This window comes from Mastigoproctus giganteus, chromosome 11 (genome assembly GCF_048544385.1).
Source record: "Mastigoproctus giganteus isolate SK-2022 chromosome 11, ASM4854438v1, whole genome shotgun sequence".
Classification (NCBI taxonomy): Eukaryota; Metazoa; Arthropoda; class Arachnida; order Uropygi; family Thelyphonidae; genus Mastigoproctus; species Mastigoproctus giganteus.
Genome location: NC_143585.1, coordinates 111,253,637 through 111,281,165, shown reverse-complemented (window position 1 = coordinate 111,281,165; position 27,529 = coordinate 111,253,637). Strand labels below are relative to the sequence as shown.

At 37.7% G+C, this 27,529-nt stretch overlaps 1 protein-coding gene across 1 annotated transcript in view; it reads right to left on the bottom strand.

The window, feature by feature from the left end:
- Positions 1–5,441: 5,441 nt before the first annotated feature.
- Positions 5,442–27,529, bottom strand: part of LOC150078352 (Fanconi anemia group I protein homolog) — a 98,387-nt gene continuing 76,299 nt past the window's right edge. Inside the window, exons 7-9 of the mRNA XM_090384540.1 lie at positions 25,539–25,640; positions 7,896–8,072; positions 5,442–5,462 (exon numbers count right to left, since the gene is read on the bottom strand). Of these exons, the coding sequence (XP_090240666.1) occupies positions 5,442–5,462; positions 7,896–8,072; positions 25,539–25,640 (300 nt within the window). The remainder of the gene's footprint in view (positions 5,463–7,895; positions 8,073–25,538; positions 25,641–27,529) is intronic.

Sequence of the window (27,529 nt, the reverse complement as noted above, 5' to 3'; positions counted from 1 at the left end):
CACATAAAAAAAAAAAATATATCGTCTTTGTGACACAGTCAACTGCTTCATCAGTTGTGGAATTTTGGATTACTTTGGGATCAAGCTTAATTAATTTTTTATAGGACTGCCAATCTGCTTTATCAGTGAACGAATGTGGAATTTTAGTAGTATGATGACATTGCTTATTAAGTAATTCAATTATTATGGGGAAATAAACGCTATGTAGTGAATCGTTGTTTATCGTCCACTTAAGGGTAGCATACAAGGTTGCTGAACAGATAGACAAGTCTATTGCAGTACTTGTTCCTGAAGGAAGGTGAACGTATGTAGGTGAACCGGCATTTAGAAGAAGGAGGTTGTTATTGTCTAGACACTGTTCAATCAGTTTTCCTCTTTGATTGATGTTGTTGTTACCCCATAGACTGTGATGACCATTTAAGTCTATCAGAATGAGGAAAGGTGTTGGGATTCGAGCTATAAGATTGTTTAGATCATTTTGTTGGAAGGTATACCTTGGTGGGATGTATAAGGAGCAGATTGTCATATGGATATCAGCAGCTACACGGACTGCTATTGCCTCTAGGGGAGAGTTCAGTAAGACCTGTTTGGTAGAAATATGTGGGTATGCTAAAACAGAAAAACCACCATGTGCAATATTTTGATGTGTTCTGCCTTTTCTAATAATATTATACTGAGACAGTTTTGGTGTATTTTTGGGTTTTAAACACGTCTCTTGTTTGTTGTTTGGTTTTTAGGAGCATTAGCAACTAAGGCCATATTGCTCCAGGATATGCGGTGGTCATTCCCTGACCTTTCCGCATCCTCCGTATTTGGTGGTGACAGGCTCGAACACCGGTCTAATCAAGAAGCGTGTGCTACGCACTGCTGCTCCTTCCCACCTGGATACGGAGGTGCCTAATACGTCTCTTGAAGGCCGAGACATATTGGTGAGAATTTGCACCTAAGTAAATACTCGATATTGGCATGGAATCGACTACAATTCCACTGTATTATTCTGTTCATTGTTTATCTCTTATTAGACTTTCCGAGTGTTTTTGTGTTGCTGAGGTTTTTTTCACTGTTCTTCAATCTTATTTTTATCTTTTTTTTGGGAAGGAAAGCCTTTCTGTGTCCACGACTTCTTCAACAAAAATTTGAAGGACAGGGTCATCTGCTGATTTTTATTTAGTGCTCATTTCTTGTTGGCGACTAGAAGTTAGGATATGTTTTTCTTTGAGTCCTTGATCCGGGGTGTGGAGGTTTTTGAGTGGTATGAAAATTGGTGTATTGACTGCTTGGGTTTGAGTTGCACTGAACAAAAATTTTACTTAATTCGAGAAAGACTTTTTGGGGGTACTGCTAGTTCAGTTTACGATACAGTTGATTGGAATTTTTTGGTGGATTGGGCATACGTAGGTCTGTTTGCATGAGTTGGTGGTGAGATGATTCTCTTTGCTTCTTGATAAGAAACATTATGGTTGGTTTTTTATTTCTGGATAAGTTTCTCACTGTTCCAGTGCTCACATATTCTAGCATAAGTGGAATGATCTTTTTTGCCGTTTGGACATACTGGTTGAGGAGCATTACAGTTTTCGCAATCGTGTTCTACTGAACCCCACTTTGCGCAAGTAGGGGTTCCCCAACAAGCTGTCTGCGAATATAAGTACTTCTGACATCAGAAACACCGTAGCAGGTTCGGGACATATGGGCTGACATTGCATACCAGATATCCGGCCTTAATGGATGATGGACGATTCGGTGAATTAAAGTTCAGGATCAGATTGACATATTTTCTAGTGGAGATTCTCTTGACATGAATAACTCCTTGTTCTTTCAGTATTCTGGCATTTCTACTTCAGATACATCTAGTCGCAGTCTGAGATCACTAGTTTAGAGGTGTAGTAGCAGTAGTGGCATGTAATGCAAGAAAGCAAGCTTATGCAGCATCAGCAAAAAAAAAAAAAAAAAAAAATCACATCATTCCCTCCAAATGCCTGTCCACTTCCTCCTTAAATTTATTTAACCTATCAACTTCCACAACGACAGATGGAAGTTTGTTCCAGCAATTAACCACCCATTGGCTAAAGGCATATTTCCGCACATTTATTCTATATCTGTCTTTTCTTAATTTGAATTTATGCCCCCTTAGGTTAGTAATCTGAACAAGTGGAAGGATCCCATTAGAATTCAGCGTGCTCAATCCATTCAAGGCCTTATACACCTCAATCAGATCACTGCACAGGTGCCTAGTCTCCAGCCACTGCAATTTTCAGAACTTAAGCCTCTCTTGATAAGAGGATCCCTTCATTCCCCTCACCAATCTTGTTGCCCTTCTCTGTACACGCTGAAAAAAATCTACATCCTTCGTAAAATGAGGCCTCCAGACCTGTATGCAGTACTCAAGGCGTGGCCTGACCATTGCCTTATACAGAGGGACAATCACCTCCTTTTCCCTGCTAGTAAAATTCCTATAAATCATTGACAAAACCCCATGACCTGCCCTGGCAGCCTGTCTGCATTGCTCAGAAAACTTCATATCTGACTGCACAATTACTCCCAGGTCTTTTTCATTTTCTACCACCTTAAGTGTAGTACCATACAGTTGGTACGTTTTTCTCTGGGCTTACTTCTATCCATATGCAGTACTTTGCATTTGTCAAAGTTAAATTTCAGTTGCCACTTCTTAGCCCATCTGCCCAAATTATCTAGATCCTGTTGCAGTAGCACACTGTCATTACTGTCATTAACAACCCTGCCAACCTTTGTATCATCTGCAAACTTCGACATTAAGTCTGATATACCTTCATCAATATCACTGATAAATATACTAAACAACAGAGGACCCAACACCGAATCCTGCGGGACTCCACTAATTACATTAGTCCACGAAGAGCAGTACCCATTAATTACCACTCCCTGTCTTCTCCCACTCAACCATCCTTTTATCCATTGTAGCAACTTACCCTTGATACCATTCTGCTCCAATTTGTATAAGTCTTCCATGCATAACAGTGTCAAAAGCTTTCCTGAAATCCAAATATATGATATCAAAATTATTTTTTTCATCCAGTTCCTTTGTAACCACATCATTAGCCTTTGCATTAGCCTTAGTAGAGGCATTTGATGCAAGAAAGCAAGCTCATGCAGCATCAGCCAAAAAAAAAAAAAAAAAACCACTTCCACTTCACCCCTCTGTTCATTCGAAATACCTGTCCAGCTGAGCCTTAAACTTATTTAGGCTATCAACTTTCACGACAAGGGATGGAAGTCTGTTCCACCCACTGGCTAAAGGCAAGTTTCCGCATGTCTATCCTACATCTGTCTTTTCTTAATTTGAATTTATGCCCTCTCAGGTGATTATTCTGAACAAGAGGACGAATCCCATCAGCATTGAGCATGCTCAAACCATTCAAGGATTTATACACCTCTATCAGATCACCTCGCTGGTGCGTAGTCTCCAGACACTGTAATTTGCAAAATTTAAGCCTTTCTTCGTAAGATCACCCCTTTGTTCCATTCACTAATCTTGTTGCCCTTCTCTGTACTCGTTCCAGCAGCTCTACATCCTTCTTGAAATGAAGCCTACAGACTGTATACAGTACTCTAGGTGTGGCCTGACCTTTGCCTTATACAAGGGAATAATCACCTCCTTATCCCTGCTAGAAAAATTCCTATATATCACTGACAATACACCATGAGCTTCTCTTCCAGTCCGTCTGCACTGCTCAGAGAACTTCATATCTGCCTGCACAACCACCCCCAGGTCCTTTTCATTCTCTACCACTGTCAGTGTAGTACCACAGAGTTGATATGTTGCTCTGGGGTTGCTGTTTCCCATATGTAGTACTTTACATTTGTCAATGTTAAACTTCATTTGCCACCTCTCAGACCATCTGCTCAACCTGTCCATATCCTGGTGCAGCAGCATAGCATCTGTAGTGTCCTTGACAACCCTGCCAACCTTCGTATCATATGCAAACTTGAACATTAAGCTTGATATACCATCATCAATATTATTTATAAATACAGAAAACAATAATGGACCCAACACTGAACCCTGAGTGACTCCACTAATAACATTAGTCCACGATGAGCAGTGTCCATAACCTCCTATCAAATCATAATATCCTATCAAATGTGTCAGACAAGACTTTCCCTTAACAAACCCATGCTGTGTCTGAATTATTGCTGCAGTCTTGTCTAGATGATTCTGCAATGCATCTTTAACCAGTAACTCCATTATTTTACCCTGAACAGAAGTTAAACTAACTGGTCTGTAATTACTTGTGTCCCCTTTCCATCCCCCTTTGTGAATCTGGGATACATTTGCACATCTCCAGTCCATGGGGACCTCCCCCGTGTCCAAGGATGCTCTCATAATTATGGCTAAGGGTTTGCTTAGTTGCTTTGCCGCCTCCTTTAATATAACTGGATAGATTCCCATCCACCCCAGGTGCCTTTCTTATGTTTATCTTCAACAATTTCTCCTCCACTTTGCTCTCAGTTATTACAAAATCATTAAGCACACTGCTACAATTTGATAACCTTCTGTCATTTTCAAACCTTAATAACTCATGTGTGAATGTAGATGCAAAATATTCATTCAGTTTGTTTGCTATCTGAGCAGGATCATCAACAGTCGAAACATCGATATCGAGTGTTCCAATCAGATTCAGCCAGCAATACCCCCACTCCCTATTGAAGGCAACCAGGCAAACCCCCCCCCCCCCCACATACACACCTATTGAAGGCAGCATATTTGAATTGTGTAGTAACACAGCCTTAAGGCTAACCTTAGAAGCATCTATAAATAGTCACCATTCTTTGGGAATGTATCTTGTGTTCATTGCTACCATCAACATCATTACAGTTCACCTTCTGTTTGATTGAATTTATCATAGTCTTTATTTCGAGTACGAAATTTTGTCACTTGCACAGAATGATCTAGAAGATTCCACTGTTGTAACCTCAAGGCCAAAAGTTCTGCCTTATCTCCAGAAGTTTGAGATCCCTGATGAGGTCATTAAGCTCACTTTCTATGATCTTATGGGGATCAGGAGGATAACGGTTTGGAAAAAATAGTGGATCCCTTGACAGAGATGGCTGTTTTACTTCTTCATGTATATTAAGTTGATGTTCATCTGTGTCTTCATCTTCATGAGAAGGTACAGAAAAACGGTTGGGTGGTTCAGGAATAGTTAGTACTTCACTGTGAGACACAAGATGAATTGCAGATGGTATATTTGGGTACATCTTTGTCCACCTGTTCTTCATTGTCATTGTACTGTGATGTTTCCACATTTTGCCAAGAGCCGTGGTTGATAATGTAGAGTAACTTGCTAATATGAGACCCCAACTGTAATTCAAAAACAAGAGCTAATTAGCAAACTTTAATGAGATTTTTGTGTTGAGCAGCATGAAATTAGTCAAGATTGGGTATTTTTCGTTTTTGTATCGTTTTACGTGTTGACCAGTGTTATCTTCACAAAGTTTAAAGTAAATTAGAGAAAGCAAAAACATGCAGTCTCCTGATGAGCAAAAAATGGCATTTTTTTTTTATTTTGCTGGATTCCAAAGACTACATCTGAAACATCATATGCAAGCAGAAGACACTTTCAGGCTGAATTTTTTTACCAGAATTTGGAGTTATTTGTCAATGTGTATCTGAATTATAGGTTGCAGGCACTGTCAGAATCTCTTATAAGTCTGATCTATTTCACATGATCAGATGTACATTATGTTATCAAAATTAGAGACCTTAATGGATAAGTACTGCTTGTTATGCAAATACTGTAGAAAGTAGAGTGGCAGCACAGTGGTATTAGTGATAATGCAGAAACAAGGTCTGTAAATGAAGACAACTTTGGAATGTAACAGGGCAGAACATAGCATATGATAGAGCTTAGCATTTTTTTTTTTCCCAAAAACCTCCACCTGAAACACCATACCCAAGTGGAAGACAGTTGGCCATGCCAAAGCTAGAAATTACACAGTGAGAATATGTATTCTGATAAAAGCAATCTCTGAACAGATGGATACGCTGTTCGGAAATTTGCACCTTGACCCTGATGTCTATCTGTCTGTCTCCTTGTAAAGATGTAAAGAAAATGAATTTTCAACATGCTTATGTCAATTTTGTAACTTTAGTGGACCAATATATTCACCGATTTCATGTTGATCTTAAGCAGAAATCATCATCCCATATCATTCTACCATGTCTTTTCAGTCTTTTTTCAGATTGGTACAACACCTCCTCTCTTTCTGATACCAGTGAGTTTATTTTATTATTTGCTACAAATTTGATGTTATCCCTTTAGTTTCTCTTTATTCTTTACCTTCTTTGGTTGGCAATAAATTGTTTATACATAAAAAAACATACCTTAACTCAGATCAGCAGGTACTTAAGAATTCTTCCAATCTGTGATGGGTTTTGGACCTAAATACTTTTGCTTATACATGGTTAAAAAAAGTTAGTAAAAGTACACTAAAATTTATTTTATATATATTGAACAGTTTCTTTAATGATCTTATTTCTTTAATGATTTCATGGTATAAAATTGACTCAAGCAGACACACAAGTAAAAGAACACTTTCACAGCATTTTTTCTAAATTAGAAAATCCAGTCAAATATGGATCTGAAAATTTATACATTTTTGTCATTTAATTTGCTGATACATCTCTAGCTATGAAACTTTATTTAAAGAAAGTTTTACATTTCAAAATATGTTGGTTATTAAAAATAATGAAATAGCTCACTGGCAAACCGCAAATGATAGTAATGAGTGCTGTCCATTGATAATTTTAAGTATATATGTCTACATGGCTGAAATCATATCTGCAGAAGTTATCTAGATATTTTGTTTTCATTACCCACTGGACTTTCCTGGATAAACAAAGTGGCAAAATAGCTACACAAGTTGTTCCTTCTTGTCAAGATACAAAGTCAAGCTGACAGATTTCAAGATTACTTATATTGTCAGACATCACAATGTTAGCATGTCGATTCATGAAATTACTGACAGCCTACACTATCCAGTGGTGTTATCAGGAAACAGAAGTGACCACCATCTAGTAATACAAAGGAAGATCACAGCAGCTTCATCCAGGTGAACAAAGGATACTCAGAATAGTAGCATGACAATCTTGTGGGTGTGCCTACAAAACACTGACTACAAGTTTAAGGTCAATAGAAGTTGAGTCTGCATGGACACTGTAATTGAACCACTAGTTTGAAGAAGGGAATAAGTGACAAACATTCAAAAATCAAGTTTTTGTCAAAAATGGTATATTCAGATGTTGACACATGTGTCAGTTTTATGAGAAAAATAAAAACCATAATCCTATGAAGTTACAGGTTCGAGTGGTACTCATAATTTTTAAGAAGGGAATGACTTGTGGATTTATTCCCTCCTTCAATTTTTTTTTTCATCAATAGACAGCAGCACATGTATACATCTATGCCATAAAGTTCTGTCGAAAAATGATTCTTGCACATGAATGAATAACAGATGGAATTACCATCACAGAGTTCCAACCTGAACTGTATGGAACACCTATGGGATGAACTGTAACGTGGAGTGAGGGCTAGACCAATATGTCTAAAATTAGTACCTCAACTGGTCACTCTTCTATACGAGGAATGAAGGGTTGTACCTTCTGCAATCTAAAATTCATTCAACAAATTGTCAGTGTTGAATGTAGAAAGAATTCAACACTGACAAGTTGTTGAAGTGAGTGGCGGTGATAAAAATATAAAATCAACGTGCATAACCCAAAGTATGGTAGAGTATGAGACAAAAAAAAAATGAAAAATAAAGTTAAATTATTAAAAAATATTGTTAGAATTTTGCCATTTTTGAAATTAACTGTACAAAATTTATTCATTAATAATATTTATTACGACATTTCTTACCAGCTCAAAATCCTCTAATTCTGATTTGATCATTCTCTTTACTAATTGTTTAAATTCTGAATGAAGCCTATTAAAATATCTATGATTGCAGCTATGATCTTCAGAGTCACTACTCTGCAATAAAAGCCTGTGAAAGACAGTAGTCAGACATAACTGAACTGCTGAGATTAGATGAGCCTGTATTTAAAAAAAAAAAAAGAAAGAAAATATATTCAAAATGAATTTCCAATAATTAAGCAGTACAGTGAATAATTTGACAACACAGGATGTTCTGGAAATTATAATTAATAATAAATAATTCTGAAACAACATAAATCTCTTGTTTATCAAACAATAAAGTTTATAACTCAGGCTATACACCCTAATTTGACACATGCGCACACGCACGCATGCACACAAATGTAAAACTTCCTTTTACATTTTTAATTTTATACTGGATTTATCTGTGTGAACTTGTGCTTAACGTTGTTTGACATATTGTCATGCAGGATCAAAGTGACTCCAATTCTAAACACTCAATGGTGCCAGCATTTATAAAGTATTTTATCTAATACTAAAAATAGCAAGCGCATGTTTTGAAGTAACTCACCTCACTGCCATCATCATCATCAGCCATTTTAAATCCACTGCAGGATGAAGGCCTCTCCAGCAACTTTCCAGTTCCTTCTGTTTTGTGCAATGGCCATCCATTTACTAGCCACAAAATCATGAATTTCATCTGTCCATCTCCGTCGTTGTTTTCCTGGTTTTCTTCTAGCTCCTCTTGGGTACCATTCTGTTATTCTCTTAGTCCATCTGTCATCATGTCTTCGAGCTATGTCTCCTGCCCAAGACCATTTTAGTTCTTTAGTTTTGATAAGAATGTCCTTTATTTGAGTTTGCTGCTTAATCCACGTGTTTCTCTTCTTATATAACAGTCTGAATGCCAATATAATTTGTTCCATTCTTCGCTGTGTAGTTCTCAGCTTCTCTTCCATTCTTTTGGTGAGTTCCCAAGTTTCGCTTCCATGGTGGTAGTATACATTGGTTCATTATTTTACTTTTCAGACAAATTTGGATATTACACCTCAGTAGGTGACCATATTTCCTGAATGCTATCCATCCAAAATTTATTCTTCTCTTTATTTCCAGCCATTTATCATTATTACACCTAATGACTTGTCCCAGATAAGTATACGACTCCACCTTTTCAATTACTGCTCCTTCAATCATTATATCCCTTTCTATGGCATACTTGTTCATCATTACTTTTGTTTTAGTCATATTCATATTTAGTCCAAAATCCTTACTAACTCTGCATAACTGATTAAGATTTTTCTCTAAGTCTTTGGGGGTCGTGGTTTATGACCACAATGTCATCTTCAAATCATAAATGGTTTAGGTACTCTCCATTCACACTGACTCCTTTCTGCGACAAGACTAATCTTCTGAAAGCTTCCTCAAAGGCAGCAGTAAACAACTTCGGAAATATTGTCTCCTTGTTGAACTCCTTTCGCAATTTTAAATTTGCTACTGTCTTTGTCTAGTCTAATAAAGGAGGTAGCGTTCTCATATATTTTCTTCAAAATCATAATATATTGGGTATCTATGCCTTGTCTTTCCAGTGCCTGAAACATTGCCTTATGGAGTCAAATGCCTTTTCATAATCCAGAAATACCAGGCATAATGGTGTTTTATATTCATTTCCTTTCTCCATTAGCTGTTATATTACGTGAAAGTGATCCATATTTGAGAATCCTGTCCTAAAGCCAGCTTGCTCTTTCGGTTGATTCTCCTCAAGTATTCTTTCTAATTTGTTTGTAATGTTCCTTGTGAACAACTTGTAGATGTGGGATAACAAGCTAATTGGTCCATAATTTCCAATTTCTGATTTATCTCCTTTCTTATGCAGCAAAACTATGATTGCATTAATCCACTCCTTAGGCATCACACCTTTTCTAATGCCTATTTGTTTGTTCGTTATTTGGTTTTTAGGAGCATTAGCAACTAAGGCCACATTGCTCCAGGGATATGCGGTGGTCATTCCCTGGAAAGGGTCATTCCCTTTCCGCATCCTCCGTATTTGGTGGTCATGGGCTCAAACTCCGGTCTAATCAAGAAGCATGTGCTATGCACTGCTGCTCCTGCCCACCTGGCTACGGAGGCACCTTTTCTAAAGCATTTTGTGAAGTCTTGCCAGTTTTTGTGCTGTCTCTTCCTCCCAATTTTAACAACTCTACAGTAACTTCAATTTCAACTGGGGCTTTCTGATTCTTCATTTTCTTCAACGCATGTTCTACCTCATCAGGAAGGATATCGGGTATGTTGTAGGTGTTACTAATTTGCAATCCATCTTCCCCACTGCTGGCATCATTCCCTTGTTCCTTGTATAATTCTCTATAGTAATCTTCTGCTATTTGAATTATGCCTTCTCTGCTATTTATGAGTACACTCTCGCTATTATTCAGTTTCAGTATCATTTGTCTTTCTGTATTACTGCTAATGGCTGCTGATTTTGGTCCTTTGTTTTCCCTTAATGCTTGTTCTACTTTTCTTGTATTAAATCTTCTTATGTCCTCTCTGAGTCCTCTCTAATGGCTTTGCATAACTCGGTATACTCAATTTTTTCCTTGTTAGTGTTTATTTTACTCTTCATTTGTCGACTTCGGTTCATCATGACAAGTGCTTCTTGACTAATTTTTTTCATCTTTGGATTTCTTTTTACCTAGGTTTCTTGGGCTTTATCACTTTCAGAAAGTTGTAATATTCCTCGTTGAAGCCTTGGTCCTGAAAAGTCTGCAGAAGCTCAAACTTGTTCTTAAGTTCTAGTACATACTGCTTTTTCTCCTCCTCTGTTATCTCAAAGACCTTCCTATTATTTACTCGTGTCAGTTTTTTCATTTCTTTTCTTACATCTATAACTTACCATTCTGTGATCACTTCCAACATTTACCTTGTTCAGGAAAGAACATAATTCCCGATATATCTTCTGTTAGTGAGGATGAAGTTTATTTCATTAGTTGTTAATCCATTTGGGCTCTTCCATGTCCACTTTCTTTTCACCCTTTTCTTGAAAAAAGGGTTCACTACTGACAATCCTTGAGATTCTGCAAATTCCACAAGTCTTTCACCTCTTTCATTTCTTTCACCAATTCCAAAATTTCCTATAGTTCCCGTTCCTGTGCTGTTCTGTGTCTTTCCAACCTGAGCATTGAAGTCCCCCATAATGATAGAGTAGTGGGTTTTCTGCTCATCTAGAAGACTCAATTGCAGTACATTTTTTCAACCTCTTCATCATCATGGCTCGATGTTGGTGCATAAATCTTTATAACCTTTAGCTTGTACCTCTTAGAAATGCTGAGTAGTAGTAGTCTTGACGCCCTTGGTGATGTACTTTTGAAATCCAAAATGTTGTTTTTTATATCTTTATGGACTACAAAGCTAACCCCACCTCACCGTCGGTTTGGTTAAATAATCATAAAAAGTACAGATGAAAAAATTTTAAATGTAGTTTGAAAAACTGACTTTATTCATCCTGTTGCAGTAGCACAGGATTTTCTAGATCCTGTGCTACTGCAACAGGATCTAGAAAATTTGGGTTTTTTGATTTGATTTGGTAGTTGTTGGCGCATCGGCTTCTGTGGCCATATTGCACCTCCCAAGGTTTTTGCAATACTTTGATCCAAGCCCGAGGCGGGAATCGAACCCGCGACCTTTGGGTTGCCGGGCAGGTACTTTACCCACTCGGCTAGCCCGGTCGGCTGAAAATTTGGGCAGATGGGCTAAGAAGTGGCAACTGAAGTTTAACATTGACAAATGCAAAGTACTGCATATGAGTAGAAGTAACCCCAGAGAAATGTACCAGTTGTGTGGTACTACGCTTCAGGTGGTAGAAAATGAAAAAGACCTGGGAGTAATTGTGCAGGCAGATATGAAGTTTTCTGAGCAATGCAGACAGGCTGCTAGGGCAGGTCATGGGGTTTTGTCAATGATATATAGGAATTTTGCTAGCAGGGAAAAGGAGGTGATTATCCCTCTGTATAAGGCAATGGTCAGGCCACGCCTTGAGTACTGTGTACAGGTCTGGAAGGCCTCATATTAGGAAGGATGTAGATTTACTTGAGCGTGTACAGAGAAGGGCAACAAGATTGGTGAGGGGAATGAAGGGATCCTCTTACCAAGAGAGGCTTAAGTTCTGCAAATTGCAGTGGCTGGAGACTAGGCACCTGCACGGTGATCTGATTGAGGTATATAAGGCCTTGAATGGGTTGAGCACGCTGAATTCTGATGGGATCCTTCCACTTGTTCAGATTACGAACCTAAGGGGGCATAAATTCAAATTAAGAAAAGACAGATGTAGAATAGATGTGGAAATTTGCCTTTAGCCAGCGGGTGGTTAACTGCTGGAACAAACTTCCATCTGTCGTTGTGGAAGTTGATAGGTTGAATAAATTTAAGGAGGAACAGGACAGACATTTGGTGAGAATGGTGTGATTTTTTTTTTTTTTTGTTGGCTGATACTGCATAAGCTCATACATTTGCTTTCTTGCATCACATGCCACTACTACTACTACATTTATAATTTGTAGTTGGTCCCACTGAAAGAAATTTAAAATCTAAGACCATTATAGTTACCTTTACAAATGCAAAATCCCTTCTCTTTACCTCCACAAGTAGTTATATCATTAAGAAAATCCCACATCAGTACAGTATCATTATTACCACATAGTGGGTCTTTTATTTGGATTGAGTGCATGAAAAGTCACTGTTGATAGGCACATTACAGATTTAAACATAAAAATAGCTTTGAAAATCAAGAAATTTGCACAATAAATTTCCAAATGGATTTACAAACTAAAGAATGGAATTCATTTCAAGAATTTTATATAACTGAATCAAGTAATACATAAATAGATATAAAGAATACTGTTACATCCAAAAAAGTAAGAACACAAATTTCCTTAAATTTTTTTTTTTTTTTTTTTAAATTCTGATTTCATTTTTGAAAATTATTTCACTCTAGTGTGGACAATTAAGTCAAAATAAAAAAAATATATTGATACTTTAAAGTAGTTATAAACAAAAGTATTTAAGAACGAACTTTCCATTTTAAAAAAAAATTGAAAATTACACACACACACGGTGCATTACAGCCTTAGTTGCTAATGTGCCAATAAAAATCCAACCCCCCCCCCCACACACACAAACACTCCCTCCACACAGCATCTGTCAAGAAATTTTGCTGTACTGCCAAAGTTGTAAATTGTTTATATTCTCAATGCTAGAATATCTAAAAAATCATAACCTAATATAAAAAAAAAAAAAAAAAAGTTTATATTCCAGCACTACAACCAGGTCAGTGGAATTTACAATAAATCAATCAATACAAATCTTAATTGTATTTAGCAGTCCCGGGCTTCAACCCTGGTCTATTCAAAGAGCATGTGCTATTGCACTCTCGTTCCTAACCTCTCGGCTATGTTTTATGGTTATAAATATTACTTCTAGAAGAAGTTGATGAGAAGCAAAAGAGAGCAGATGATGGTTTGATGGCTTGGCAGCTATTGGCTAAACTGAGCTCTATGCGCCATTATTGGTTTCAGTGACCACAACCACCACCATCTTTGGCAGTTAAACAGAAGCATTAAAATAGAAGCTGAGTACATTGAGAAGTCATGCACTCACAACCTGACCTAACCCAAACAATGGATCATCAAGTGCCAATCGCAAATAAAATGAGGTGATTTTATTTTTTTCCATTACTTAACTGTAAGAGACATTGGGAATGTTTTTTGAGAAAAAACAATGTTGAAATTAGAAAAGGAATATGTCTGCCTTGTGCAAAGATTGAAGATGTTACAAACCAGATGTCAGTTCTGTTAGACGAAGTAAAGGAACATGTACAATTGGCCCATGGCTAGAGACTACTGGTGTGAGGTCGAAGAATTTGGAACGGATGTTATTTGGAAATTTTTACTGTAGTTTTGATTAATTGACATGTCAAATTGTTTGAAAAATAGTTTAATAGTCTTTAGCTAGGTGCAGGCAAAGTTTGTATGGCTCCAGCTAATAGAGAAGTTTTCTTAATTTTTTCACATTTTATTGACTTAATTGGCATATTAATTTATTTTCTAGAAGTATCTTTATATTCCTAGTTACGATACTTAGTTTATTTTGAACTTAGACAGATATTTTGTAGGTTATTGCACAGTATCGGGGCGCCTCTGTAGCCAGGTGGGTAGGAGCAGTAGTGCGTAGCACATGCTTCTTGATTAGACCGGGGTTCGAGCCCGTGACCACCAAATACGGAGGATGCGGAAAGGTCAGAGAATGACCACTGCATATCACCGGAGAAATATGGCCTTAGTTGCTAATGCTCCTAAAAACCAAATAACATGAAAACACAACACAGTATCGGTAAAACTTGTACCGTTCGAAACTTGCTGTCATTGTTGTAGTATCGACATGGATTGGCGTAACATATATCTCAAACTTGATAGCATAAGGTATAACATAAAACTAGATAGCATAATAGGTAGCACTGTAGTGGGAATCTGTTAGCTTAGTATAGTATTGCCAATTAATCAATTAAATTTATAAATCCTTTTAATTTTTATTGTTAATTAAGCTGAATTTAAACATAAATTATGCCCCAGACTAGAGCAGCAAAGCAACGTGTGCGAAGTAGTGAAAGTACTGTTGCTCGGGGGAGAACCAAGGGGGGCAATTCTCCAATGAATCACAGCCTAAAAAAAGTGCAAAATGCGATATGTTTGCAGATCTCTCAAAGAGGACATGATCTAGCCGTGGAGGGTCTTTGTGTGTGTTAGGTGCAGAGAATGTAAAGAAATTAGGTGCCAACTCAGCATTCTGATGGGCGTCTAAGAGCTTGAAGAGGCGGGTAGATACCCTTGAAGGAATTAAAATGGAGGGAACACATCAAGCTCTCAGCTGCCTAACTCAGTGCCAGAGCTCACTATTGTGCACCAGGCAACACAGAAGCAAGCTTCAGGGCAGAAAGCACTGATCCCACAGGAGATAGTTATTGTTGGTGGCTCAATTCTCAGGGAAACGGGAAATATATTGGGCAAAAAGGATTGGTGGAATAGGAACAGTGCAAGTCTGCCAGGGGCAAAAGTTGATGATGCTGAAGAGCAGATATCATCTATTAAAGGTACAATAGCTGATTTCGTTGCACACGTTGGCACTAATGAAATTAAGTGTAGGAGATCTGTGGATTTACTTAACAAGTACAGGTCAAGGTAGGAAAAAAGTCACGAGTTAAGAGTTAAATTTGAAAGTGACTGCAATCCTGCACAGACACGACAATTCGGCCCTGGAAAGATTCTGCAAGGCTTGTGAGGTAGAATTTTTTTCAGCATGGTCTGTGCTTGTTAATAGGAGATATTGCTTCTACAGGGTTGGGATACACTTAAATAGAAAGGGTGCGAGGATATTTGCAGATACTATAGAGGCAATGTTAGGTTGGTCGGAAAACTGTTAGCTTGGGAGATTCACAGACTAATAGATTAACAGTAGCCGCAGGCAGAGGATTGTTTCTTGGATTGCTTCTATTGGAATTAGCAGCAGCCCGGAAAGAAGGTTTCTTATGATTTCAGGAACTGCTGGGAGTCATTAAACAAGTAAATACATGGGCTGTGTTACAGTAACTAAGAGTAAGAACAAGTGCATGTACACCAAGGAGTACAGGAAATAAATCCGATGAATTTCAAGTGCGGGTTAAGACATCCAAGGAGGATATTGTAGGGATGTCAGAGATGTGGTTTCACACTCAGATATAAGGGATGCAGAATTCAAATTTGGGGAGTATAATGTGAACAGAAAGGATAGAGTGGGAGGAGGGGTTATGCTCTTAGCTTAGAAACACAAAATCTGAGGAAGGCATTCCAGTTGGCATAGATGGTCAGTGCAATGTTCAGTCAGTATGGTGTGACATTAGCACTATGAAAGCAAAAATGAGAGTTGGCATAGATGGTCAGTGCAATGTTCAGTCAGTATGGTGTGACATTAGCACTATGAAAGCAAAAATGAGAGTAGGAGTTTGTTATAGGCCTAATGACTCTAATAAACACAATGAACAAATATACATGGAAGTAGAAAGGGCCAGTAAATCAGAGTGTCTTATAATGGGGGAATTTTAACTTCCCAGATATAGACTTGAACTTGTGAATTGGTCACTTGCACACTAGAAAGGCTTTTGTGGATTTATTGGATGATTGTTTTCTACAGCAGCATGTTAGACCGGCAACACGAGGGAGTATCACTCTTGATCTGATTAATAGTTGTGATTATTCATGCATTAAGAATTTACAGATAAAGGAACCACTAGGTGGGAGTGATCACACTGTACTGATGTAGGATTTACTTAAAGATGTAACTACCATCAGGGGTAAAGTGAAGAGTTTTTGCTTTCGTAAAGGTGACTGCAGTGCTTCCAGAGATTTTTTAAGTTCTGTGCAGTGGGACCAACTGATGATGTTACCAACAGCAAATTCTAAATGAGAAGCATTCAAGGAAGAAATTTTGGAATTTACTAGCCTTTTTGTTCCAACTAAGAAATACTGTTCTAGGTTTAGGCTGAAATGGATGTCAGATGAACTAATGAGACTCGTGGCAGAGAAGAAAAATGCATGGTAGATACAAGCTAGACTGCAAATCAAGTCACAAAGGGGGTTAGGTAAGCAAAGACAGATTATGAGAAATCTTTCACAAAGGATGCAAAGAAAAACAGTAAAGACTTCTTTACTATTTTTCTTTGCATCCTTTGCCAAAAATAAACTCTAAAAGGAAGGGTAATGGATCACATTGGTCCACCTGATATCAATTATTTGATGCAGATGATCATTCTCATATAGTTGCCAAATTAAATGAGTATTCTGCATCTATATTCACACATGAGAGTTATTGAAGGAGGAGGGGGTCAGATGTTTATCAAACTCTAACAGGGAGTTAAATGATTTTGTAATAACTGAGGGCAAAGTGGAGGAGAAATTGTTGAAGTTAAACATAAGAATGGCAACTTGCTTTCTTGCATCATGTTCCTTTACTAATGCTAATGAGAAAGGCACCTGGGGTGGATGGATTCTATCCAGTTATATTAAAAGGAGGGTGGCAAAGGAATTAAGCAAACCATTAGCCATAATAATGAGAGCATCCTTGGACTCGGGGGAAGTCTCCACGGACTCGAGATGTTCAAATGTATCTCCGATTCACAAACGGTAGTCAGTGGGTGATACAAGTAATTACAGACCTGTTAGCTTAACTTCTGTTCCAGGGAAATTAATGGAGGCACTGGTTAAAGAAGCACTGCAGGATTATTTAGACTAGACTTCAGTTATTGTTCGGACACAACATGTGTTTGTAGTGGGGAAGTCTTGTCTGAACAATTTGATTGGATACTATGACATGGTTACAAAGGAACTGGATGCAAAAAATTATTTTGATATCATATACTTGGATTTCAGTAAAGTATTTGATACTGTTGCACATGGAATATTACTGCTCAAATTGGAGCAGTATAGCATTAAGGGAAAGTTGCTAAAAGGAAAAAAGGAAGGTTGCGTGAAAGAAAACAGAGTGGTAATCAACACATACTGCACTACGTGGATTAGTGTTATTAGTGTGGTCCGTTAGGGTTCGGTGTTGGGCCCATTGCTGTTTTGTATATTTATCGATGATATTGATGAAGGTATATAAAGCTTAATGCCAAAGTTTGCAGACGATACAAAGGTTGGCAGAGTTGTGAATAACAGTAATGACAATATGCTGCTGCAACAGGATCTGGAAAAGTTATGCAGGTAGGCTGAGAAGTGGGAACTGAAGTTTAACATCGACATATGCAAAGTACTACATACGAGTAGCAGTAACCCCCGAGAAATGTACCAACTGGGTGGTGGATAATGACAGAGACCTGCAGGTAACTGTGCAGTCAGATATGAAGTTTTCTAAGTGGTGCAGACAGGCTGCCAGAGTAGGTCATGGGGTCTTGTCAATGATATACAGGAATTTTGCAAACAGAGATAAGCAGGTGATTATCCCCTTGTATAAGGCAAAGGTCAGGCTACACCTTGAGTACTGCATACAGGTCTGGAAGCATGTAGAGTTGCTAGAATGAGTACAGAGAGGGCAACAAGAATGATGAGGGGAACAAAGGGGTGCTCTTATGAAGAAAGGCTTAAGTTCTGCAAATTGCAGCTTCTGGAGACTTGGCACATGCACGGAAATCTGACTGAGGTGTATTGATTGGGATTCTTCCTCTTGCTCAGATTGCAAACCTGAGGGGGCATAGCTTCAAAATGAGGAAAGACAGTTGTAGAACAGATGTGTGGAAATTTGCCATTAGCAAGCAGGTAGTTGTTTGTTGGAAGAAATTTCCATCTGTTGTTGTGAAAGTTGATAGCTTAAATAAATTCAAGGCAGAACTAGACAAACATTTGGAATGAATGAATCAGTGAAATTAAGAGGTTTTTTTTTTTTTTGATTGATGCTGTGTAAGCTTGCTTTCTTGTGCATCATATGCCTCTACTAATGCTAATGCCATGTTCGTTAGCTTATTTTAAAATTTAGGTAGTGATTTTATAAATTACAACTTATTATTTAGGCTGTTTCAGCCCCAATATCTTAACACGGAACTAGTAGTCATTGGTGACTCTATTGTCAGAGAAACGGGGAACATGCTTTGTAAAAAGGATAGGTGGAACAGGACCAGGGTATGTCTGCCAGGGGCAAAGGTTGATGACGTTGTAGAGCGGATATCACCTTTTAAGGGCACAAAAGGTGATATAGTTGTACACGTTGGCACTAATGATATAAGAGTAGGAGACTGGCAGAATTACTTAACAAGTACAGGTCACTGTTGAAAAAAAGCCGTGAATTAGGGTTGAATTTGAAAGTGTCTGCAATTCTGCCCAGACACGATAGGAGGGAGTATAGGATGAGAGCCTTGTCAATCAATTCGGCCCTGGAAAAATTGTACAAGGCTCAAGGGGTAGAATTTTTTTCAGCCTGGACTGTACTTGTTAACTGGAGAGACTGCTTCTACATGGATGGGATACACTTAAATAGAAAGGGTGCAAGAATATTTGCTGATGCTATCAAGGCAGTGTTAGGTAGGTCAGAAAACTACTAGCTTATGGGGATACAAATACTAATAGATTAACATTATCCACTGGCAGAGGTGAAAGTGATTCTTGCACTGCTTCTATTGGAATGAGCAGAAGCCTGAAAAACAAGATGCAGGATATTTCAGAGATTGCTGGGAGTCATTGCGGTACAAGTAAACACATGGGTTGTGTTAGGGTAGCTAAGAAAAAGAACAGGTGCATGTATACTTGCGTGTACACCAATGCTAGGAGTTTAGTAAATAAATTTGATGAATTTGACGTATTGCTCAGAACATCAAAGGCAGATATTGTTCGGATATCAGAGACGTGGTGTCACACAGATATAAGGAATGCAGAACTGGAATTTGGGAAGTACAATGTCTACAGAAAGGACAGACAGGATAGGAAAGGGAGGAGGGGTTATGCTATTAGTTAAGAAACACATAAAATCCAAGGAAGTGAAGCCAGTCGAACTCACTGGACAGAGCAGTGTTGAGTCAGTTTGGTGTGACATAAGCATTGGGAGATCAAAATTGAGAGTAGGAGTGTGCTATAGGCCTAATGACTCTGATGAGTATAATAAGAAACTGTAAACGGAAATAGAGTGGGCCAGTACATCAGAGAGTCTTATAATGGGGAATTTTAATTTCCCAGATATTGACTGGAATTTGGGGGCTGGTCACTCACACACTAACAAGGCTTTTGTGGATTTATTGGAGGATTGTTTTCTACATCAGCATGTTCGGGAGGCAACTAGAGGGAGTAATACTCTTGATTTGATTATCAGTAGTGATTCTTCATGCATTAAGAATCTGCAGATAAAGGAACCACTAGGTGGCAGTTATCACAGTGTGCTGAAGTGGGATTTACTCAAAGAGGTAACTACCATTAGGGGTAAAGGGAAGGGCTATTGCTTTCGTAAAGGCGACTACGATGAACTGAGACAGTATTTAAAGGCTGTACAGTGGGACCAACTGATGATGTTACCAACAGCTAATTCAAAATGGGAAGCATTCAAAGAACTTATCTTGGAAGCTACTAGTCTTTTCATACCAACTAAGAAATATTGTTCAAGGTTTAGGCCTAAATGGATGTCAGATGAACAAGAAGGATAATGATGGATGTCAGATTTCAAGAAGGATAATGAGACATATAGCATAATGGATGTCAGATTTCAAGAAGGATAATGAGACATATAGCAGAGAAGAAAAATGCATGGGATACATACAAATTAACACGATGACACAGAAGCCTATGATAGATACAAGTTGATCTGTAACCTAGTTACAAAGGAGGTTAGTCAGACGAAGGCAGATTACGAGAAATCTTTGGCAAGGGATGCAAAGAAAAACATCAAAGAGTTCTTTACTTATGTAAACTAGAAGGAAGGGGATGAATCAGATTGGTCCACTTGATATCGATGGGTCAACTGTTGATGATCCTGCTCAGGTAGCTAACAAACTAAATGAATATTTTGCATCGACATTCACACATGAGGAGTTATTCAGCGAGTGGAATGCCAGAGGTGTATTCAACTCTCGCAGTAAGCTACAGAATCTTGTAATAACTGAGAGTAAAGTGGAGGAGAAATTGTTGAAGATAAACACAAGAAAGGCACCTGGGGTGGATATGATCTATCCAGTTATATTAAAGGAGGCAGCAAAGTAAGTAAGCAAACCCTTAGCCATAATTATGAGAACTTCCTTGGACTTAGGGGAGGTACCCACAGACTGGAGACGTGCAAATGTGACCCCAATTCACAAAGGAGGATCAAAGGCTGACAAAAGTAATTATAGACCAGTGAGTTTAACTTCTGTTCCAGGAAAATTAATGGAGGCACTGGTTAAAGAAGCACTGCAGGATCATCTAGACAAGACTTCAGTTATAGCTCGGACACAGCATGGTTTTGTTAAGGGGAAGTCTTGCCTGACCAATCTGATTGGATACTATGATGCAGTTACAAAAGAACTGGATGCAGGGAATAACTTTGATATTATATACTTGGATCTTAGAAAGGCTTTTGATACTGTTGCACATGGAAGACTGCTACACAAATTGGAGCAGTGTAGCATTGGAGGCAAATTGCTGCTAATTTGATTGAAGGGGTGGTTTGGGGGGGAGAAGACAGAGTGGTAATCAATGGACACTGCTCATCGTGGATGTTATTAGTGAGGTCCCTCAGGGTTCATTGTTGGGTCCATTATTGTTTTCTGTATATTAAATGATATTAATGATGGTATATCAAGTTTAATGTCCAAGTTTGCAGACGATACGGAGGTTGGCAGGGTTGTCAAGGACACTACTGACACTATGCTGCTGCAACAGGATCTGGAAAGGTTGAGCAGATGGGCTGAGAGGTGGCAAATGAAGTTTAACATTGACAAATGTAAAGTACTACATATGGGAAACAGCAACCGCAGAGCAACGTATCAACTCTGTGGTACTGCAACGACAGTGGTAGAGAATGAAAGGGACCTGGGGGTGGTTGTGCAGGCAGATATGAAGTTCTCTGAGCAGTGCAGATGGGCTGCAAGAGTAGCTCATGGTGTATTATCAATGATATATAGGAATTTTTCTAGCAGGGATAAGGAGGTGATTATTCCCTTGTATAAGGCAATGGTCAGGCCACACCTAGAGTACTGTATACAGGTCTGGAGGCCTCATTTCAAGAAGGATATAGAGCTGCTGGAACGAGTACAGAGAAGGGCAACAAGATTAGTGAATGGAACAAAGGTTTGCTCTTATGAAGAAAGGCTTAAGTTTTGCAAATTACAGTGTCTGGAGACTAGGCACCAACGAGGTGATCTGACAGAGGTGTGTATAAAGCCTTGAATTGTTTGAGTATGCTCAATGCTGATGGAATCCTTACTCTGCTCAGAATAATCACCTGAGAGGGCATAAATTCAAATTCAGGAAAGACAGACGTGCGGAAATTTGCCTTTAGCCAGCGGGTGGTTGGTTGGTGGAACAGACCTCCATCCCTTGTCGTGGAAGCTGATAGCCTAAATAAGTTTAAGGCTCAGCTGAACAGGTATTTTGAACGAACAGAGGGGTGAAGTGGAAGTGGTTGTGTTTTTTTTTTTTTTTTTTTTTTTTTTTGGCTGATGCTGCATAAGCTTGCGTTCTTGCATCAAATGCCTCCACTAATGCTAATGTTCGTTAGCTTTTTTTAAAATTTAGGTATTGATTTTATAAATTACGACTTATTATTTATACTTCCATTGTATCACTGTTTCAGCCTGAATTTCTTAACATGGAACTAGTAGTTTGGTGAAATAATAGGGTCACATTGTGGCCCTATTATTTCACCCAAATAAAAAAATCAAAGGTTCCAATCAATTATAAGGCATATTTTTTTTTTTTTTTTTTAGCTAATAAATTTTACTTTTTACTAAGGATAAAACTAACTTAACAATTTAAGTAATTTAAACTAATTTAACTAATTAAATTTAAGGATATAACTAATTTAGGCAATTTATTAATTGCTATGGTGTATTTTAATATATATAGCTTAAGGTATAATGTAAAACTGTATAGCATAATACTGATTAATTTTATTAATTTTTATTATTTTTGATCAATTAAATTTTATTTAAACAGAAATCATGTCCCACACTAGAGCAGAAAAGAAACGAGCACAAAGATGAGGGGGTGCTGTGGCTCACAGGAGAAGCGAAGAGAGTGATTCTGAAACCCATCAGACCCTAAAAAAAATGTTCAACTTGTAAAATGTTTGCAGACTTTTCTGAAACAGGACATGATCCAGCCAAGAAGGATGTACTTTGTGTGTGTGTGTGTGCGCTAGGTGCAGGGAGTATGATGAAATTATTCCCCAACTCAGTGTTGTGATGGGCATTTATGTGAGTTTGAAGAGTAGGGTAGATGCCCTCAAAGGAATTAAAATGGGTGCCCGTCAAGCTGTCAGCTGCCCAACTCAATGGTAGAGCTCACACTTGTGTATCAGGAAACACAGCAGCAATTTAAAAGGCAGAATGTGCTGGTAATTATTGTTAGCAATTCTATTCTCAGGGGAATAGAATATATGTTGTACAATAAAAATAGGTGGAATAGGACCAGGGTATGTTTGCAAGGAGAAAAAGTAGATGTAGAGAAGATATCATCAATAAATGAACAAAAGGTAACATTGTTGTTCATGTTGTACTAATGATATTAAGAGTAGGGGACTTTAGGACCTACTCAATAAGTACATGGCAACATTGAAAAACAGTCGCAAGTTAGGACTCAATTTGCAATTCTGCCCAGACTCGATATTAGGGAGCATACATTGAGAGCCTTGTCAATCAATTCAGCTCTAGAAAGAACATGCAAGGCTGATGGGGTAGAATTCTTCTCCATGGTCTGTGCTTGTCTACAGGAGAGACTGTTTTTACAGGAATCGGTTCACTTGAATAGAAGGGATGCAGGAACATTTGCTGATGCTATTTAGGCAGTGATAGGTGGGTCAGAAAATTGTTATAACTTGGTGGGATAAGCAGATTAATAGTTTAACTCTAGTTGCAGGCAGAGGTATAGGTTATTCTTGCGTTGCTACTATTGATACATGCAGCAGCCTGGAAAACAAGTTGTCTGGGATTTCAGGCCCTGCTGTGGATCATTATGGAACAAAGGATTATGTGGGCTGTGTTATTGTAACTAAGAATAAGAGCATGTGCATGTACAATAATGCTAAGAGCATTGAAAATAAATTTGATGAATATCAAGTACTGACTAAGTTGTCTAATGCAGACATTGTAGGAATAGCGGAGACATAGTGTCACTGAGACATAAGTGAGGCTGAATTTGAATATGGGAGTTCAATTGATACAAGAAGGACAGCAGGTTGGAGGGATTATACTCTTAGTTAAGAAACAAATCAAATCTAAGGCAGCCTCTTAGTTAAGAAGCAAATCAAATCTACCTAACAGCTCCAGAGAGAAGTAGAGTGGGCCAGAAAATTCAGAATTCTCATAAAGGAGGATTTTAAATTTCTAGATGTTGACTGGAATTTGGAGGTTGGTAACATGCATGCATGCACACTAGCAAGACTTTTGTTGATTTCGTGGATGACTGTTTTCTGGATACTGTAGTGTTTAACTGTGTGTGTGTGTGGGGGGGGGGGCCTTCTGGTTGTGCAGTAATCGGCTTATTTATAGCTTTACTTTTTTTGGTTTCTGTTTGGTTTGGTGGAATGGTGGCCAATACTGACCTTACCCAATTAGATAGTGATTCATTTAGTGGTATGGTTACCACTGTTTTGGTTGCAATTGATATATTTTTTTTGGTTACTTGAGCATAGGTTGGTTTTTCGCCTTAACAAAGTTTAGCTACCTTCTACTGCTACTTTGTAAGTTATTATTTCTTTGCTATCCCGGGGTTTGAGCATCATGTACTTAACTTTAACCTAGCGTAGTCCACCGCTTACGTAAATTACATAATATACAGACACCAAAATTCGTCTAACGCTAGGAGCTGCTAGCGTTTCTTCGCATATATACACGGGTTAGCCTCCGGCACTGTCTTTTCTGTCAACCCGTCCAGTAGCGGTAAGTTCTTGTCATTCTTGTCATTCGGACACTACCTTCCTTTGTCTTCACCTTTTTGGCGGGCCACTTACTTCTGTAAGGTCATCCATGTTCTGCATGTTATACTTTTGGCATAATATTTTTGCTTAACTTGTATTTTATTTATTTATTCAAAATTTATATTCTAAATTATTTTAGTTTTTACCACGTGTCTTCGTACACGTGTTTTTTGACATACAGAACATGTCAGAAACAGAAGTAAGAGTATTGCTGTTCTTTTTCATAATTTGGGTGGATGACCTCTGAAGAAGACACAGAAATTATGAAAGATACTGCAATGCTATTTCTACCTTGGTCGTTCTTTTCAAAAATCTGCTATTTCTACCTTGGTCGTTCTTTTCAAAAATCTGCTATTTCTACCTTGGTCGTTCTTTTCAAAATTTATATTTTTTCAAAATTTGCGCTTTGTTTATAACGTTACATTTTTCTTTTCCGTTCTTCCCCCTTTAATCAACATATATCGCTCCCAGGGTACACGGTATTTTCATTATTAGCATTAGTTATATTATAGATTTATACCTACTACATTCTACACATAACTTTAAAAATAATTTTATATATACATTATGGTTGTAGGGTACCTTTGCTCTTGCAGTGTCCCTGTTCCATAATTCATATTATCGATAATTCATTTTATCGCTATTCAAATTCAAATCCATTTCTCTACTTAATTTTAATTTTATTATTCATAATTATTATTATTTATATATATATATATATATATATATCAAATTACAAACAATTCTAGTTAAGGGTAAATACTTATTGACTACCTGTTTGAACTACTGCTAATGGAAAGACAATTGCTTTCAAAAAAAGTGAATAGAATGGTTTTAGACAGATTTTAAGTTCTATTCAGTGGGACCAACTGATGATTTTTTAATCACTTAAATGAAATCTGATTTTCCTGGAATTATACTTTGGAAATATACAAGTGACAAAATTATTCAAGAACATACCAAAGGTTCTATCAAGTAGACGTGATCCATCTGTATCTGCAGACAAGGCTCTAGCTTCACAGGTGGATTTACTTCCTCATCACTTTCATAGTATTTGTGGAACTACATGTTGAAAAACATGGTGTGAGAAAAAAATGGAGAAAAAAAAAAAGACATGAATTAAATTATGAATCACATTTTATGTATTATATTAAATTTTCATATAATAAATGATATAATTCAAATATACAAACTCTACACTTTTAAGACTACATAATTAAAAATAGATTTTTTCATACACATTTCATACATTTTTTTATATGAAACTTTTCTACTAGATCACAATGTTTCAAAAATTTTAAATAATAAGCCCTTCACTCAACATTTCCTATGTAGTTTTAAATGGTTTCTTTAGTCCCAAAAGTAGAAAATCTTAAACTTATTTCCTAAAAAAAAAAATTATGTTCAATATACTTAATAACACTTCACTAATATTGATTTCCGATGTAACTCTGGAGGTACTGGTCTCTTCCGAATTTGTCAAGCAACATTTAGCAAACTAATAAGAAACTAGATCCTTCTAAATTTTATCTTGATAATGGATACCCAAATTTCAGCATGAAACACTGATATTACTGCAGTATCATTTAGTCTATTGAACATGCTTTTTTTTTGTTGTCGTTTGTTTGAATTTTTCCACTGCAAATTATATGGCTATATATGGAAGATACAATGGTGAGTTTTGCCCAAGGAATGTCTTGAGAGTAATGTGTTACAGCTAAGACAGTGAGAGAATTCACTGCCTCTTAGTAGATAGATATAAGCAGCATTTGAGTGTCAAATTCTCAGAGGTGCAAGTATAAATTCCTAATGCCTGTTCGTTCTGAAGATAGATGGCCATGGTTGTAAAACTTGTTTGATATGCTTCAGTCTGTCTCTTTGATCTTTCCAACTTAGTTGCTACTGGTTTATGCAACTGCATACCATTATGTCGGTGAGATATTTTTTTATCTACTGTCAAGCAGAGTGGCAACTGACTTAGCAACGTTATCTGCCAATTCATTGGCTGGGATTCCTATATATTCATGTATCCAATGAAGTGTATGTAGGATTTCAAGAAGGGGCTGATGGGGGACCTGATTGCAAGCACTGAAAGCACTATAGTGGTTCTTCAGTGCTTGCAATGAGCTTAATGCATTGGTAAATATTAGGAAACTATTCCTAGCTATTTCCACTTTGGTTTCATTTTTTGAGCTATATGTGTATACTGAAATGTAATTGGAATATTCAACTTGTAGTGGCATGCATCTGCAGGATGTTCTCGTTAGGTATTCTTGTTCCATTATTAAAGCTGAGAGAGACATTTTGGCAGAACTGTGCTCCAATGTGGTGGAGGAAGCTTTGGAGCAGTTGTTGCATTGTTTTCTAATGTGAAATTCAAGTCTGGTGAGAATTCCTTGAGTCGCATACTAACTAGATTATTGACAGACAGGCAGTTGTGGTACAGAATTTCCCACGGTGGCAAAAATAATATTGGCCAGTTAGGCTGATTGAGTAGTGAATGAATGTTGCATGAATATTACAACATCATCTGCTGTATTCTAATGGAGGATGGTGGTTACAGCATACAAACTATTGGGGAATATGAAAGATTCTTAATACGATACATACAGCACCGAGGTGAATGGGACCGAGCTCACTTCAGAAGACTGGGCTCCACAGAAATATAGACTGGTGCTCTACAGTCAAGTTTGGACTTAATCATAGTTCTGTATGAACAATCAGTCCCACATGGTTGCTGAGAGAACTTGTATGATATGAAGCTATTTAGGTAATTGGTTTTCAAAATTTATTATTATTAGCAATATGGTGCAAGGAAGCCTGAGGCTTATGCTGTACCGGCCAAAAAAAAAAAATTCCGAGTTACCCTGAGAGGGAGAGAGAGAAGTAGAAAGGAATCACAAAAAAAGAGAAGAATAATGATATCCAGCTCAGGACCCTGGGTGTGTCAA